Source organism: Arachis ipaensis, chromosome B4 (genome assembly GCF_059453495.1).
Source record: "Arachis ipaensis isolate K30076 ecotype BB chromosome B4, ASM5945349v1, whole genome shotgun sequence".
In the NCBI taxonomy this organism is placed as follows: domain Eukaryota; kingdom Viridiplantae; phylum Streptophyta; class Magnoliopsida; order Fabales; family Fabaceae; genus Arachis; species Arachis ipaensis.
The window spans coordinates 145,177,621-145,192,652 of record NC_142439.1 but is presented as its reverse complement, the minus strand read 5'-3'; the positions used below and the strand labels follow the sequence as shown (position 1 = coordinate 145,192,652).

The 15,032-nt window shown below is 32.2% G+C and overlaps 3 protein-coding genes across 3 annotated transcripts; 2 read left to right on the top strand and 1 right to left on the bottom strand.

The window, feature by feature from the left end:
• Window positions 1-2,246: 2,246 nt before the first annotated feature.
• LOC148569529 (glutathione S-transferase T2-like) lies at window positions 2,247-3,166 on the top strand. The gene is made up of 2 exons (XM_088485107.1): window positions 2,247-2,819; window positions 3,134-3,166. Exons 1-2 carry the CDS (start codon window positions 2,247-2,249, stop codon window positions 3,164-3,166), a joined length of 606 nt encoding a protein of 201 aa, XP_088341233.1.
• Window positions 3,167-9,412: 6,246 nt separating this feature from the next.
• LOC107638174 (stress-induced protein KIN2-like) lies at window positions 9,413-10,006 on the top strand. Its single transcript, XM_016341342.3, has 3 exons — window positions 9,413-9,529; window positions 9,625-9,693; window positions 9,786-10,006. Exons 1-3 carry the CDS (start codon window positions 9,476-9,478, stop codon window positions 9,858-9,860), a joined length of 198 nt encoding a protein of 65 aa, XP_016196828.1. The 5' UTR covers window positions 9,413-9,475; the 3' UTR covers window positions 9,861-10,006.
• Window positions 10,007-10,584: 578 nt separating this feature from the next.
• Window positions 10,585-12,297, bottom strand: LOC107637378 (short-chain dehydrogenase reductase ATA1-like). Its single transcript, XM_021120244.2, has 3 exons — window positions 12,245-12,297; window positions 11,676-12,153; window positions 10,585-10,911 (listed from the first exon to the last, which is right to left on the bottom strand). The coding sequence occupies exons 1-3, from the start codon at window positions 12,295-12,297 to the stop codon at window positions 10,585-10,587; spliced, it is 858 nt and encodes a 285-aa protein (XP_020975903.1).
• Window positions 12,298-15,032: the final 2,735 nt, after the last annotated feature.

Genomic DNA, 15,032 nt, shown 5'->3' with positions numbered 1-15,032 from the left:
ATGTGTATAAATATTAGTCACTTGCCATTACTTATCTTTGGGTTTACTTCTAAATTGGATATGCCGCTTTATGAAAAAAATAAAAAATATATAAAAACTATTACAAAAATTACACTTCATCCAGCGTTTCTTTTTCTAATCTTGAAATTCCTTTAATAATTTACACTAAAAAACTAAGTGCAGAAGAAAAAGGTACATCTTATGAACCTGACTTAGTCACACAAATTAATGAACCTAGTTTATCACAGACAGGATCCATTTATATTTATTTATTTTATTTTTGTTTAAAATATGTAATTATTCATTCTAAAAAGTATAGATTTATAAAAAAATATTTGTAACCTTCTTAATTATCTTATATTTAAATCTATTAGGCTTGCTAGGGGGACTAATTCCCTGAGCGCCAGTCATGGCTCATTTTGGGCTGTGACCGTAGGAATTCTCGACCACTGAATCAGCTCTGATACCACTTGTTGGGCTCTGATACCACTTGTTGGGCCACCGTGTCTGTGCATCTCTCACATCGTCTTTTTGTTGTGCCATGGATTACCATCTCTCCTTTGTGTTAGGACATTTCTCACGTCGTTGGCTCTAATACCACTTGTTGGGCTCTAATACCACTTGTTGGACCACCGTGGTGAGTTCTCGACCACCAAATCAGTTCTAATAACATTTGTAATGATGAAACCAAGTATTCCCTTCTATACACTAATTGTCACCTTGAATTAATTTGTTTGGTTTAATATATTGGTCATTCTCAGATTTTAATGAAATATTTATTAAGCACCTTTCATCACTATCTTCCATTTGCATTTTGTCACTATGAAGTATGATTATAAACCATTGTTTGAAATGACGAATTCCTTTTTTTAATCATTGTCGGTTTCAATGCTTTCCATGCCAGAATGAATCTCATCTACCAAAAATCGTATCAAAACCAAAATAAAAAAAAAAGTATAAAATGAAAACTTAGAGCAACTCCAACGGTTCAAAAATTTTGAACCTCATTTACTGTGTGTCAGTAAAAAGTAAGGATCTACCATTGGAGCAAATAAAAAATGAGTTCTTTCACAAAGTTCGGAGCAACACAAATCTTGCTCAGAGGGACTCTCTCTCTCTAAAAAAATAATATTTTATTAATAAAATTAATACTTTATATATATATGTATTGAGCTGACCGTTACATATATAGTATACTTCATATGCATCATACATATTAACGTTATATATATATAGTATACTTTACATAATTAATTAATGATTATAATTATTAATAAATTAAATATGATTTAATTATTTAATATAATTATAATTATATTAAATAATTAAATCATATTTAATTTATTAATAATTATAATAATTAATTAATTAAATGATTAAATTTTTATTTATATAATAATTTATATTATTATATTAAATTAGCCGTTGCAAAACTAGCCGTTGTAAAATTAGCTGTTGGAAACTAGTCGTTACTATGTTACTGTTATTATTAATAAATTAATATTTTATTATTCTATATATACCACTTAGATACACTTCTATTATCACACTCTCTACTACTCTTCTTCATCTTCTTCCAAGTTTATAAAATCAAAGTTCTACTACTATTATTTTGTTCGAAAAAATAGATCCAAACCAACTCAACTATTTCTTCAATTACTTACAAAACTTTCCTCAAATTCCAAATACCCAACAATCTCAAACTTCAAACACTCAAGTTCCAAATCAAAACTTCACACTACCAAATACATTTCAAAATCCAAATCCACAAAATCTTTCTAATTTCAATTTTCAAGCTCCTTATAATAATCAGTTTCCTATATTCCAACCGCAAAATCAAAATTCACAAACACCCCCATTTTCCATTTTCATCCATATTTAACCATTCTATCGGAAATGTTACTCCAACTTCTTTGCCATTTCCAACTCAATTCAGTGCATCAAGGCGTAACTCGTCTGGTGTTGGTGGCTCTTCTAACCCATCCTCTCAGGCTCCTATACAATCTAGTCCAAATTCGCAATATTCTGATTTTGCTAACCCTCGTGGATTAGATGCTATCGACCTCAATGATGATGATATTGAAGATCGGAGGCAAGATAGTATTCAACACTGGCATTAGGAAGAGGATGAGATGTTGATCAGTACGTGGTTAAATGTTTCAACTGACCCTGTAGTTGGTACCGATCAAAAGGGGAAAATATTTTGGAGTCGAATTCATAGCTACTGTGTAGAATTTTGTTCCGACATGACAAGGGGGGTAGTTTCATGTAAGAAACGATGGTATAAGATCAACAAGGCTGTTGCACAATTTGCTGGTTGCTACGATCAAGCTAGTCGAAACATAAGGAGTGGTTCAAACGTTGATGACATAAAGGAGTTAGCTTATAAACTTTATTCCATAAATTATGGTAAAAAATTTACTTTTGAGAGGCATTGGAACATGCTTCGGTTGGAGCAAAAATGGAGAAGCCAACTACCTACACAGAGTGGCGGCTCAAAGAGAACCAAGGTTAGTGCAACTGGAGCATACTCATTCTCATCAAACCCAGAAACACCGTTGGCTAACGAACCTGTTGTGGACTCTCCCGTTCGCCCACAAGGATCGAAGAAGAGCAAGCGAAAAGGTAAGAAAAAAGTACAGATGTCTAAAGATTTTAGCGAAAGAAAATCATCGGTTGTCAAAAAATTATCTCTCATAGAAGATATTAAGAATGTTAGAGAAAAGGAACTAATGGTTAGGGAAAAAGAAAGAGAAGAGGAGAAGGAACATAGAGCAAATATTATGGCAATCAAAGAGAAGGAGTTACAAATTCAAGCGGCAATGAAAGAACAAGAATTACAAGCTCAAGCAGCAATGAAAGAAAAAGAATTACAAACTCAGAGGTATATTAAAGAAATGGAGATAAAAGCAAAAGAAAGGAAAATGGAAAGGATGGCCAAGGAAAGGGAAAGGGAGATGGATATGCAAATACTTAATGCTGACACGTCTACAATGAGTGAAAAACGACGAGCTCTTCATGAGATTGCATGTGAGAAAATAATCGCCAAGTGGTTTACTTAATGATTCCTTGTATTCGTAGAGTTATGTAGTATGCTATTATTTTTATTGCGTATTACTGGTTTATGATGTAGTTTGTTTTATTTACTTCTGATGTAAGTTTTTAAATTAGTCAATATTATTGTGTCCTTATTGTTCATGAAAGTGACCGTTGCAAAACTAGCCGTTAACTAGCCGTTAAGGTACTTATTGCAGACACATTTATAAATATCAATTATCAATGACTCTGCAACTCCACTTCAACTCTTGTTTCTCACCTCGAAAGAGAACTAAAAATTACATTTCTAAATATGGCTAGAAATTTTGATGATATGTTTAATGAGGCTTTGTATGGCAAAAGAAGACGGCAAGATAACATAGTCATAGATAATTGGATCGATGAGTGTTTACTCCAAGATTCAGAAGAAGAAGATATCGATAGAAGCTCTATCCCAATTACTCGTAGATGGATCAACAGAGATCGAGAAGCAGGACATGATCGCCTTTTTCAGGATTACTTTGCAGATAAACCGGTGTATAATGCTGACATTTTTCGACGCAAATTTCGAATGAGAAGACATGTGTTCATTCGGATAGTAGACGCTCTCTCAAACGTCGATCCGTATTTCCAATAGAGGGTTGATGCAACTGGAAGAAGAGGCTTGTCGCCACTCCAGAAATGTACCGCTGCGATACGGATGTTAGCATATGGCGTAGGAGCTGATGCTGTTGATGATTATGTGCGCATAGGCGAGAGCACTACAATTGAATGCTTGGAAAAATTTGTTGAAGGTGTCGTTTCGATGTTCGAGGATGAATACTTGCGAAAATCCAAACCAAATGACGTACAACGCCTGCTACAAATGGCAGAGGGTCGTGGCTTCCCTGGCATGTTGGGTAGCATTGACTGCATGCATTGGCAATGAAAAAATTGTCCAAAGGCGTGGAAGGGTATGTACATAAGTGGTTATCGTGGGGTTGCAACCATAGTACTTGAGGTTGTAGCATCTTCAGACCTTTGGATATGGCATGCGTTCTTTGGAGTTTCTGGTTCAAATAACGATATCAACGTGTTAGATCGTTCTCCAGTGTTCGATGATATTCTAAATGATCGTGCTCCGGAGGTAAATTATACTATTAATGGTAATAATTATACTATGAGATACTATTTAGCAGATAATATTTATCCTGAATGGGCCACATTTGTCAAATCAATCTCAAAGCCACAAGGGGAGAAACGCAAGTTATTTGCACAATACCAAGAAGGGCAAAGAAAAGATGTGGAGCGAGCATTCGGAGTGTTGCAAGCACGCTTTGCAATTATACGTGGTCCAGCTCGTTTTTGGGAAAAGAAGAAGCTTGCCAACATAATGAGAGCTTGTATTATATTGCATAATATGATTGTTGAGGATGAAAGAGACACTTATGCAGGAAATTTTGCTCAAGGCTTAGAGTATGATGATGTCGAAAATGGCTTATCACAACCTCAGTTGGGGGAAGAAGATTTCGCACCATACCATCAATTTCTCCAAAGAAATGCCCAACTTTGAAATAGGCAGCAGCATAGACAATTGAAAGAGGACTTGATTGAACACATATGGCAATTTCACAATACTTGTCGTCAACTATAAAGCTTAATTATGTTTTTCTTTGTATTAAGTAATTTTACAAATTAGTGTAATCCCGAATTATATATTATGTATTATTATTATATATGAATTTATTTAATATTAATATCTTTTAATAGTGAATTATTTTTAAATTTAATAAATTTAAATTATATTATTGAAAAAAATTAATTACATTAATTTCAAGTATTTTAATTAATTAATTAATTAAGTGGGACCACAACAGGGACTAAAGTTAATTCCTCCTAATGGAGAAGAGAGAGATGTTTTGAGTTCCTATTTATTGTTTATGACGCAAAAGTTGATGTGGAGTTATTTTTTATGACAGGTGGACCATAAATAGGAACTGTGATGAATTTTCTGCTTGAGATTGTCTTAATCTAGCATGCTTGTCACTTACTCATTGTACTCATTAATCATAATAATAGAGAGATAAAGATTGGCAAAACTTGACACTATTTTTAGTAAAGAGATCGAGATATACACCTGCTTTCATGATAATTATTTATTAAAAGGTTGTTTATTGATTAACTAGAGTAGAAGGAAGAGAGGTGGATATGGAGGAAGAAATTTTTCACCAAATAGAATATTGAGATTTATTTTAGTTTCTATTTTTCAGTCTCAATCTTTCCGTCTCTGTCTCTCTACCAAACACTACCTAAGGAGATGAAGCATAACTATACCCATCCAATACCGGAAACCCTCTATCATCTTCCTTAATTCATTCATCACATTAAATTCATACATTCAGGCGCTTGTTAACTAGATTAATTGATACTTGGTCTATTTAAAAATAAATGTCTCTTTTATTTTTTAAGTTTATTGAAAAATAATTACTTTCTTAGTGTAGTTGGACTCGTAATAACAATACCCTTGATAATCGCCGAATTAAATTATTAGTGCATAAATCTACATAAAGTAGTAATGCTCTTGGTTCACCAATTTAAAAATAAAATTATGGAACAAATGTTAAGTAACCTTGAGCTAATATTATTGTAGATTAATTAGACATAAAATGGCAGTACTTTTATTCCCCTGGAAATTAAAGATGATATATGCTTTAATTTATTTGACAAACACCATTACAAACTATAAAGTGAAAACTAACACACATAATAAAGTAAGCATCTTCAGGCCCTCTACTCCTCTTCTTCTTCTTCTTCTATTTGAATCACTTCCAACAACACTAGGAGAAGAAGGTGGAGGAGGAGGTAGAAATGGAGATGGAGGTAAAGGTAGAGGTGGAGGTGGGCCTTTTATTCCTCCTCTTCTTTTATATATATACGGATTACTTTCAATATATAAAATGAGATTATACTAATCATAATTAGAAACTCATTTCATTAAAAAATTAATTACAAACAAAAAATGAGCATATATCATGATTCATAGAGAGAGTGTCAATATGTTTGAAATTAGTAGTCGCGCTAAGAATACAGAACACAGAATAATTATAATAATAAAAAAAATATTATTTTAAAAAAGAAGAAGTGAATCCAGAAAACTATGCAAAGGAAAAACAAAAAACTCCAAATCATTGCTCTGAAAACTGAATCGGACCGATCAGTTCGACCGAATTAACTGGAAATCGATCACTTGTTCGATTCGGTTGATGTGAAGAACCGTCATATAAAAAATTAGCTTAAAAATTAGTCAAATTGATAATTAACCGGTGAACCGTCAAATCGTCCGATTTTTTTTTTCGGTTTAGTAGTATATATATATATCTTAAAAAAAATCTCAAAAGACAAAGAATAAATAAAAAAAATTCAAGAGGTACAAAAAATTTAAAATTTTAAAATTTCCTCTCTCTTATTTTCTTAAAATTTTTTAAAAAATAATAAAATATAAAATAAAATTTCTCTAATAATTTTTAACTATGATATAACTTTTTTTAATCTGATCTAAATTTTAGGAAAAAAGACAAATAGGTCCCTGACTTTTCAAACTTTTGACAAATACATTCCTGATAAAATTTAAATACAAAAAAGTCCCTGACTTTAACAAACGGAGGACAATTTAGTCCTTCCGTCTATTTGCCTCTCATACACCAAACGGAACTGGCTGACGTGGCTGAAACGGTGTCCAGGTGTCCGTTACGGTGCCACGCTGGAAGGGGAATAAAGTTCGAAGGACAAATAGGTCCTTGAGAATTTTTTTTTCAAAATTAATAAACTCCTTTCCTAAATTCTCTTATCTACCTCTCTCCATTTTTATATTTCTCTCTACTATTTTTACTCTATATATAATTATATTTTATATTAGTAATTTGACAAATCAAAATATGTCATTCGCTATTTTTTTACAATTAAAATATTTTAAATATAAAAGTATACACATTAAATTATTTTAAATTTTAGATAACGAATGTTAAAATTAATTATTAATAAAAAATTAGACTTTTTCATATAAAAATAATAACTAAAAATCTTATTATTTAATTTTTTTATCTGCAGATATCTTGGTCTTCTTAGTCAGAAATTTTTGTCAACTTATGACTTTTTTGTAAAAGTAGTTTGATTTTATAAATCTTTTGTGTCATGCATAATTTATACTGTTAGAACAAAGTGAACTATAATTTAAAAAAAAAATTATTCTCATAATATTATTATGGATAAAAATACTAGTTCTAATATAATACACAAATGCTCTAATGCTAACTTAATACATGAATAATGCACAAATGAACTAATACTAACTTGATGCATAAATGAACTGATGCTAACTAATGCCACTGGTATGATGAAAACTGAACTAATACAATTTAACAAATTCTAATATAATACACAAATGCACTAAAACTGAACTAATGCAATTTAAGAAAAAAAAGTAGAAATAGAACAAGCCCAAATTCTGTAATTTTAATACAAATAATTTAAATTGCAGAATACAACAAGTTAACTAGATTTTAAAATATAAGCAGTTCATTTAATCTATAACATAAATATTTTTTTTTACATTATAATATAGATCTAATTTGAATATTATTTGATTAGAGTCTATTAATGTTGTAAATGTAAATATTAAGGAAACTTTGCGCAAAGTTCCATTACCATTAATGGGTGGCTCCACGATTTCTTATGGGCGCAAGCCTCCCACGTAATTCAGTCTTATGATTTTTTTCAGTTAAGATAGTGAATGGAATTACAACTATTTCAACTATTTAATCAATTACTTCTTGGAAATGCTAAAAGTATTATTCAATTTTTTTATATGATACCGGGATTGAAATTAAGAATATCAGCCCAGGTGTTAATTACACAACCTTGACTATATTCTACAGATCGGTTGAAATTGAAACCATTTAAATTGAAAGCCATAGTGCTAATCCATTTTTGGATAGACGCCCATATAAAATAAATAATCAATTCGACCTATACGAAATAATTTTTTTTTATAAAAAAACCAACTTTTAGCCTACATAAACTAAATTCCCATAATAAAAGCATAATAGAAGTATAATGAAAAAAAAAATCTCAAGGACCTATTTGTCCTTCGAACTTTATTTGTAAAATGACGTCAAGGACTTATTTGTCCTTCGAACTTTATTCCCCTTCCAGCGTGGCACCGTAACGGACACCTCAACACCGTTTCAGCCACGTCAGCCAGTTCCGTTTGGTGTATGAGAGGCAAATAGACGGAAGGACTAAATTGTCCTCCGTTTGTTAAAGTCAGGGACTTTTTTGTATTTAAATTTTGTCAAGGATGTATTTGTCAAAAATTTGAAAAGTCAGGGACCTATTTGTCTTTTTCTCTAAATTTTATTAACCTAATCAACTAACTATGGTATAACTTTTTTACAAATTATAAAAATATGAGAAAAGTTTTATTTTATATTTTATTATTATTTTAAAAAAATTTAAGAAAGCAAGAGAGAAAATTTTAAAAATTTTAATTTTTTTGTGTCTCTTGAATTTTTTTATTTATTCTTTATCTTTTGAGATTTTTTTATTTGCGATTGAAATTGATTAATAAATATATAATTTGAGAAAAAATAAAAAATTATAAAATTAAATTTTTTAATAATTTTTATAATTTACAAAAAAAATTACATAATGATTAATTAATTAAATTAACAAAATTTAGGTTAGATTAAAACTTTTAGTTCATTACAAATGAGCAGTATTCAACAAATAAGTAAAAATCAATTTAGACCATTTTGGGGCCTATTGGGCATTTAATTTAATGAGCCCATGAAAATCAGCCCATTTATAAAACTGTCTTCTGTCCAAAAATTAGTTGTCTCTCTTTCTTATTTTGTTTTTGGAAAATATATAATAAAACGAAACACTATAAACCAAAAAAAAAAAAAGAAAAGTAAAACGAAACAACAATTACGAGAGGCTATGTATGTAAGAAATTTTAATGTGGAGCTAGTTCATGTTTGTTGTGTACTCAGTTATATTTCAGATCTCTTCTATTAAATATATTTTCCCAACCATTTTATTTTTCATGTAAAATAAATAGACTTGGTCCCAAAAGTGAATATTATAAATAATTGAGTATATATAAAAAAAAAATCTCAAATTAATAATCTACAAGAAAGAATTAACCCTAAAAAATAGTAAGAGTATTCTCCACCACATCTCTCCTATTCAACCGGTTTTAGCTAAAGGCAATGTAAGAATTCCACAAAGGATCCTGAATTTTTGGTAGCTAAAATTCCGTAGAATACAAATACTATTGAAACTTTTGCATATAAATATCAATAGAATTCAGATTAATAATATTCATCACTCACTTGAACTCCTCTCTAATACATCATTATTCAGGTAATCAGTTCCATTACACTTTCAAATTAAAGAAGATATGGACTCAGAGAAGTTGAGCTTCCAGGCTGGAGAGGCCAAGGGCCAAGCTCAGGTTTGATTACACTCAAAATAATTAATTAACAAACGATTTATAATAATGGAGATCACATAGAATTAATTATGTATGCTCTTCTGTGATTATTGCAGGAGAAGGCAAGCAACTTGGTAGACATGGCTAGCAATGCAGCTCAATCTACAAAAGAAACCATGCAACAGGTCCCAATTCTTAATTTATATTATCTTATATATTATACAATATTAATGATGTGAAATTGATAGATTTTTTTTTTTTAATTTTATATGTGCAGGCTGGTCAGCAGATGATGGCAACAGCACAAGGAGCTGCTGAAGCTGTGAAGAATGCAACTGGCATGAACAAATGAAGATCTATAGGATTCAAGATGGATTTAATTTGACCATCAAGTTTCACTCAGTTTTTTAATTTAATTTCTTCTCTTTTATTTAGGTTTGTTTTTATGTGACTCTTATTAATTAAGGAGTCCTATGAATAACTATCAAGTATTGTTTTAAGAGCAAATTAAAAACAGTATATGATGTAGCCCTTATTCTATTAATCAATGAAATTACATATCTCAGGATAATTTTAATATATATTTTTTAATTATTCATGAGTGATAATTATTCAAAATGATTAGTTTCTGCAAATTTTTATCTGAACAATCTAGATGATCAAAAGGGATCTAACCAACAACAAGTTAACAAGTGTTTTTGAATTGCACTCCATACTAATTAATTGTCATTAATTAGTGATTATTTAAATTTTATTTTTTAAAAAATACAAAATTAATGATTATTAATTTTAGTTGTTTAAAATTGACTAATTAAAAATTATTTACCTATATTTTTCTAATAACTATGTATAAGTGAATTAAATTATACTCTTATGTTATATATTCATTTAATAAAATTCGATCAAAACAACCCGACTAAATATTTATTTTAGTCGAAATAATCTTGAGCCGAATTTAATAACTACGATTAAAACTAAATTAGAAATATACATATACATATTATTATAATTCTTGACTATGTAGCAATAAATTATAACTATAAATAGCATATATTATAGTCCATTTGAACTAAAATTTACAGTGAATTTAGATCTTGATAGATGAAACTCATGTGACCAAAAGCAGAAGTGTAGCCTCCATCAACTTTCAAAGAGTGTGCAGTTATGAAGGAAGATTCATCACTAGCCAAGAAGAGAGCAGCATGTGCCACATCATCAGCAGTTGAACCTTTCCCTTTGAGCAAACTTGCATTCTTCCCAATATAGTCCTTCAATTCTTGAGGGGTAATCTCTCTCCCAAACCTTTTAAAAGCACTTAGAAGCATCTCTGAGGGAACCCCATGTGGAGATATGCCATTAACTCTAATCAAATGCACTCCTAACTCACAAGCAGCACTTCTCACCTATATATTATGGTGTGTACAAATATGAATAAGAGTATTATTAAATGCATAGTTAGGGACACTTTATAACATTGAGAGACAAGACTAATATTAAAACAAAACAAAAAAAAAAAAGCTATTTAATAAGAAACTTTTTTGTATATACATAACATAACTAAACATTATAAGATAATATATAACAATTTTTTTATACTTATTTTATCACTTATGAAATTTTAGTATAATATTTTTTAATATTTAATTTTTTTATATTTTTGTTATCGAATCGAATTAAGTTCAATAAAAATAAATTATACAAATAACACATATAATTCATGACAATAATAAATAAAAGAGGAAGTATAGGGAGCCAATGGAGTATCTGTACAATGTGTACAATGGGAGTTTAAGAATGTTCGATTCAGTAGTATATCATATGTTTATTATACTTGGTACCCGGATGGTTATTCTAGATAGTATGGGTATATTGTGTTTAAGAAATTAGTATAGTATTTTACACTAAATGTTCATTTTTTAACTCACACTGGGCCAAATAAATAGTCTATTGTACACATTGTAAAATACTCCATTAGCTCCCTAGCGGAATTCTAAATAAAAACATCTTTGGCTCAGATGAGCCAAATGAAGAAAAACAGAAAAATATAGTAATTTAATAAGAAAATTAATAATAAAATATTTTGAAGTAGAAAAATTGCATACAAATACACAACATGAGCATATATAGATAAAATATTTGTATGATAATAATTAATAAAGCTTCTCACCAAACCATCAATTGCTGCTTTGGACAAAGTATATGGATGTGCACCTAAACCACCCATGATTGATGAAGCACTTGAGGTGCATATGATGGACCCTCCTTTTTTGCCATTGATCATAGCCTTAGAAGCATGTTTGATTCCATGTATGGTTCCATTGAGGTTTATGGATAACAAGTGTTTCACATGTTCCATGTCAAGGCTTGTAATGCTTCCATCAACACCTGCAATTCCAGCATTGTTGAACATTATGTGTAATTGTCCCTTCCATGAGATTGCAAGGTTAATGGCTGATTCAACATCTTGTTCCTTTGACACATCACAGTGTATGAATCTTCCACCAATGGATTGAGCTAGTGAGGCACCAAGATCATCAAGAACATCAGCAATCACAACATGTGCTCCATTTTCTGCAAACAATTTTGCTGTGGCTGCTCCTATTCCTCTTGCACCACCAGTTATCACTGCCACCTTGTTTACAAGCCTTAGAAAAATCAAATTAAAAAACATAAGCAACCTTATAATAATTAATTAATTAATTAATTAGTTGGAATAATTATTTTCATAATACAAACCTCTTTGAAGGTGATTTTCTTGTTTCCTCATTTAGTTTCATATGTGGCTCCATTGCATTCCTGTGATGATTTCTTTTGATTTAATTTAATTTAGTTTAATTTGCTCCCTTATATTCAACAATTAGATAGATTTTATATATGGTCAATGAAGTGTATGAGGTGCATAAAAAACAGGTGCTCTTAGAATGCATGCTTCTTTATTTATTTCTTTTTATGGGAAACATGCTTGTTGTACCTTATAACTACACCTCACTTCTTGTTTTTAGTTTCTATTGATTTCTTGATTCCACCATCTTTGTTTGGTTTATCTAATTTCATTCAAAGCTCATGTTCTAAAATGATTTTAATTTTTAAACAACTACTTGAAGATATAAAGGTCCAATACTGTACAAACTAAATATTTTTAACACTCACTCAATTTTTTTTTTTTTTTTACCGTTTAAAGTTGTTAGAGAAAAGGACAATTTAGTCCCTGACCTTTTAACCCGTGGACATTTTCGTCCCTGAGCATTGGAAAATACATTTAAATCCCTGACGTTCCTTAAAATAAGACCGATGAGTCCCTCCGTCCATGAGCCACCCTCAGGGCGGACGGAAAACGCTGAGCTGGCTCCCCCTATGCTGACATGGCTCATCGGCGTGCCCACGTGGCAAGTAAGTGAGTTGGATGTTTTGAAAACGGGACACATTAGTCCCTCTAACACAATACGACGCCGTTCTGAAGCCTGCCCCTTATTTACATTATCGTTCCTTTCCCTGTGTGCAATCCCTATTACACCCACAGAGCTTTTACAGAATTACACAAAACCCTAAGGAAGATTAAAGATCAAAGACGGGATTACTCTGTTTCTCCCTCCAAAAAAACCACCGTCCCGACGGAAAAGGTTCCGGTGCGCATTCGGTCTGAATCCAGTCTGAGTTGCCGTCTTCATTACAGAAGGTAAGAATCAGTAGCATTGCTTAGTGAGTTGATTGTGTAGTTCAATTGTTATGAAAGTATGAACTGTTGTACGTGCATGGTGATAGTAATGGTATAAACTGTATGTGCGTTGTAACAGTAAATTTGATTCAATGCTAGGGCAAAGAAAAGTTCTTGGATGATTTCTGTTTCTATTTTTTTTGTAGGAGATTGATGTATGAGTGTATAGTTAGTTGAGCGTTGATTTCTGTTTTTTTTCTCCAGATGGTAGATGTGTTTGTGGTGCCTGTTTTCTACCATGGAGGAAGTTTTGTCAGAAAAAGTAATGGTTCCCTTGTTTATGAAAATGGAAAGGTAGAGAAATTTCCAGAAATGGACCTGGATTATGTGAATTTTGGGGACTTGATCACACTTTTTAAAGGCTTAGGGTACCAGTCGTATAGGGCAGTTTATTGGTATGATCCAATGAGTGATGACATTGAGTCGGGGCTACACAGTTTGACAGGGGATGCAGGGATCAATGCCATGCGAGAGAACATAATGAAGAATACAAAGAAGAATGAGTTTTACCTGTACTTTGACCACCCTATTGATAAGCCTGATATTGTGGAGGATGCTGGAAAAAAAGGAAAGAGTCCTGTGTTAGGAGAGATTCAGAGTTCATCTTCAGATGATGGGTATGAGAGTACGGAGGATGAGCCCTACAAACCTCCACCACCCGGACATGAAACTGACAGTGATGATGGTGATAATAGCAATGAGGACAGAGCACGCAAGAGGAAGAGAGTTAGTAAGGGAAAGGAGAAAATTGTGTCTCCAAGAAAGCCATCTGCAAAGAAGCCATGTGCCAAGAAGCCAGATGCAAAGAAGACAGATGTGAACATGAGTAGGAGAAGTTGGTTAAAGAAGGGACAGAGTAGTGGAAAGGGGACATCTGAGGTGAATAGAAGGCATCAGGCCAGGAGTGAACCCAATAAACAGCAGCATGCTAAATCTGGGCCCAATGATCATGAGGCTGATTTTGGGCCCAATGAAGAACAGCCCAACACAGATCCAAGTGTGAGGTTCTATGTCAGTACAGTCCAAGATGATGATGATGAGGATCCTATATATGATTACCATTCTGAGGAGTTACACACTCCTAACTCATCAGATGATGAGTCCAGTAGGCACAAGTTTCCTGAATTTGATGATGATTATGCTTTTGGAGAGGGGAGGTTTGAGTTAGGGACAAGGTTTGCAACCATAGAGAGATTTAAAGAAGTTGTGAAAGACTCTTTTATTGCTGAGGGTAGAGAGCTTAGGTGGATTAAGAATGATAGGGAGAGAGTTAGGGTGGGATGCAAGGATGATGACTGCCCGTGGTTAGTTCATTTGTCTTACAACAGATCACTGCAATGCTATCAGGTGAAGACTTACAAAAACGATCACACATGTGCAAGGGACCTAGGAAGTAACGCTGTTGATCAACATTGGATTAGTAAGAAGGTGGAGAAGAGAATGAGTTCACATCCTCACATGAGAACAAATGAAGCTGTTGACTTTCTGAGAGAGGAGTTCTCGCTCACTGCACATCCAAAGATGGTCTACAGAGCAGTTAAGGAGGCAAGGGAGAAGATAATGGGCAATGAGAGGGAGCAGTACAATAATGTGAGGGATTACTTGTTTGAGATTCTAAGAAGCAACCCTGGCTCCAGGGCAGAGCTGTGTGTAACTCCAATTCCTCAAGCCCCTCCTGTGTTTGATAAGCTGTATATAGGGTTAGAGGCATGCAAGCAGGGGTTCAAGAGTGGATGCAGACCTCTAATCCACCTTGATGGTTGCTTCTTGAAAACATACTATGGTGGACAACTCTTAACTGCAGTGGCA

Bases quoted from the DNA above. Each gene is read 5' to 3' on its own strand.
- LOC148569529 (XM_088485107.1), top strand. From the start codon at position 2,247: ATGACAAGGGGGGTAGTTTCATGTAAGAAACGATGGTATAAGATCAAC. The intron at 2,820-3,133 runs GCAATGAAAGAA...TTTATGATGTAG, and splicing joins AGGAGTTACAAATTCAAGCG to TTTGTTTTATTTACTTCTGA.
- LOC107638174 (XM_016341342.3), top strand. From the start codon at position 9,476: ATGGACTCAGAGAAGTTGAGCTTCCAGGCTGGAGAGGCCAAGGGCCAA. The intron at 9,530-9,624 runs GTTTGATTACAC...TGATTATTGCAG, and splicing joins AGGCCAAGGGCCAAGCTCAG to GAGAAGGCAAGCAACTTGGT. The intron at 9,694-9,785 runs GTCCCAATTCTT...TTATATGTGCAG, and splicing joins CAAAAGAAACCATGCAACAG to GCTGGTCAGCAGATGATGGC.
- LOC107637378 (XM_021120244.2), bottom strand. From the start codon at position 12,297: ATGGAGCCACATATGAAACTAAATGAGGAAACAAGAAAATCACCTTCA. The intron at 12,154-12,244 runs GTTTGTATTATG...GATTTTTCTAAG, and splicing joins AGAAAATCACCTTCAAAGAG to GCTTGTAAACAAGGTGGCAG. The intron at 10,912-11,675 runs GTGAGAAGCTTT...CATAATATATAG, and splicing joins AAGCAGCAATTGATGGTTTG to GTGAGAAGTGCTGCTTGTGA.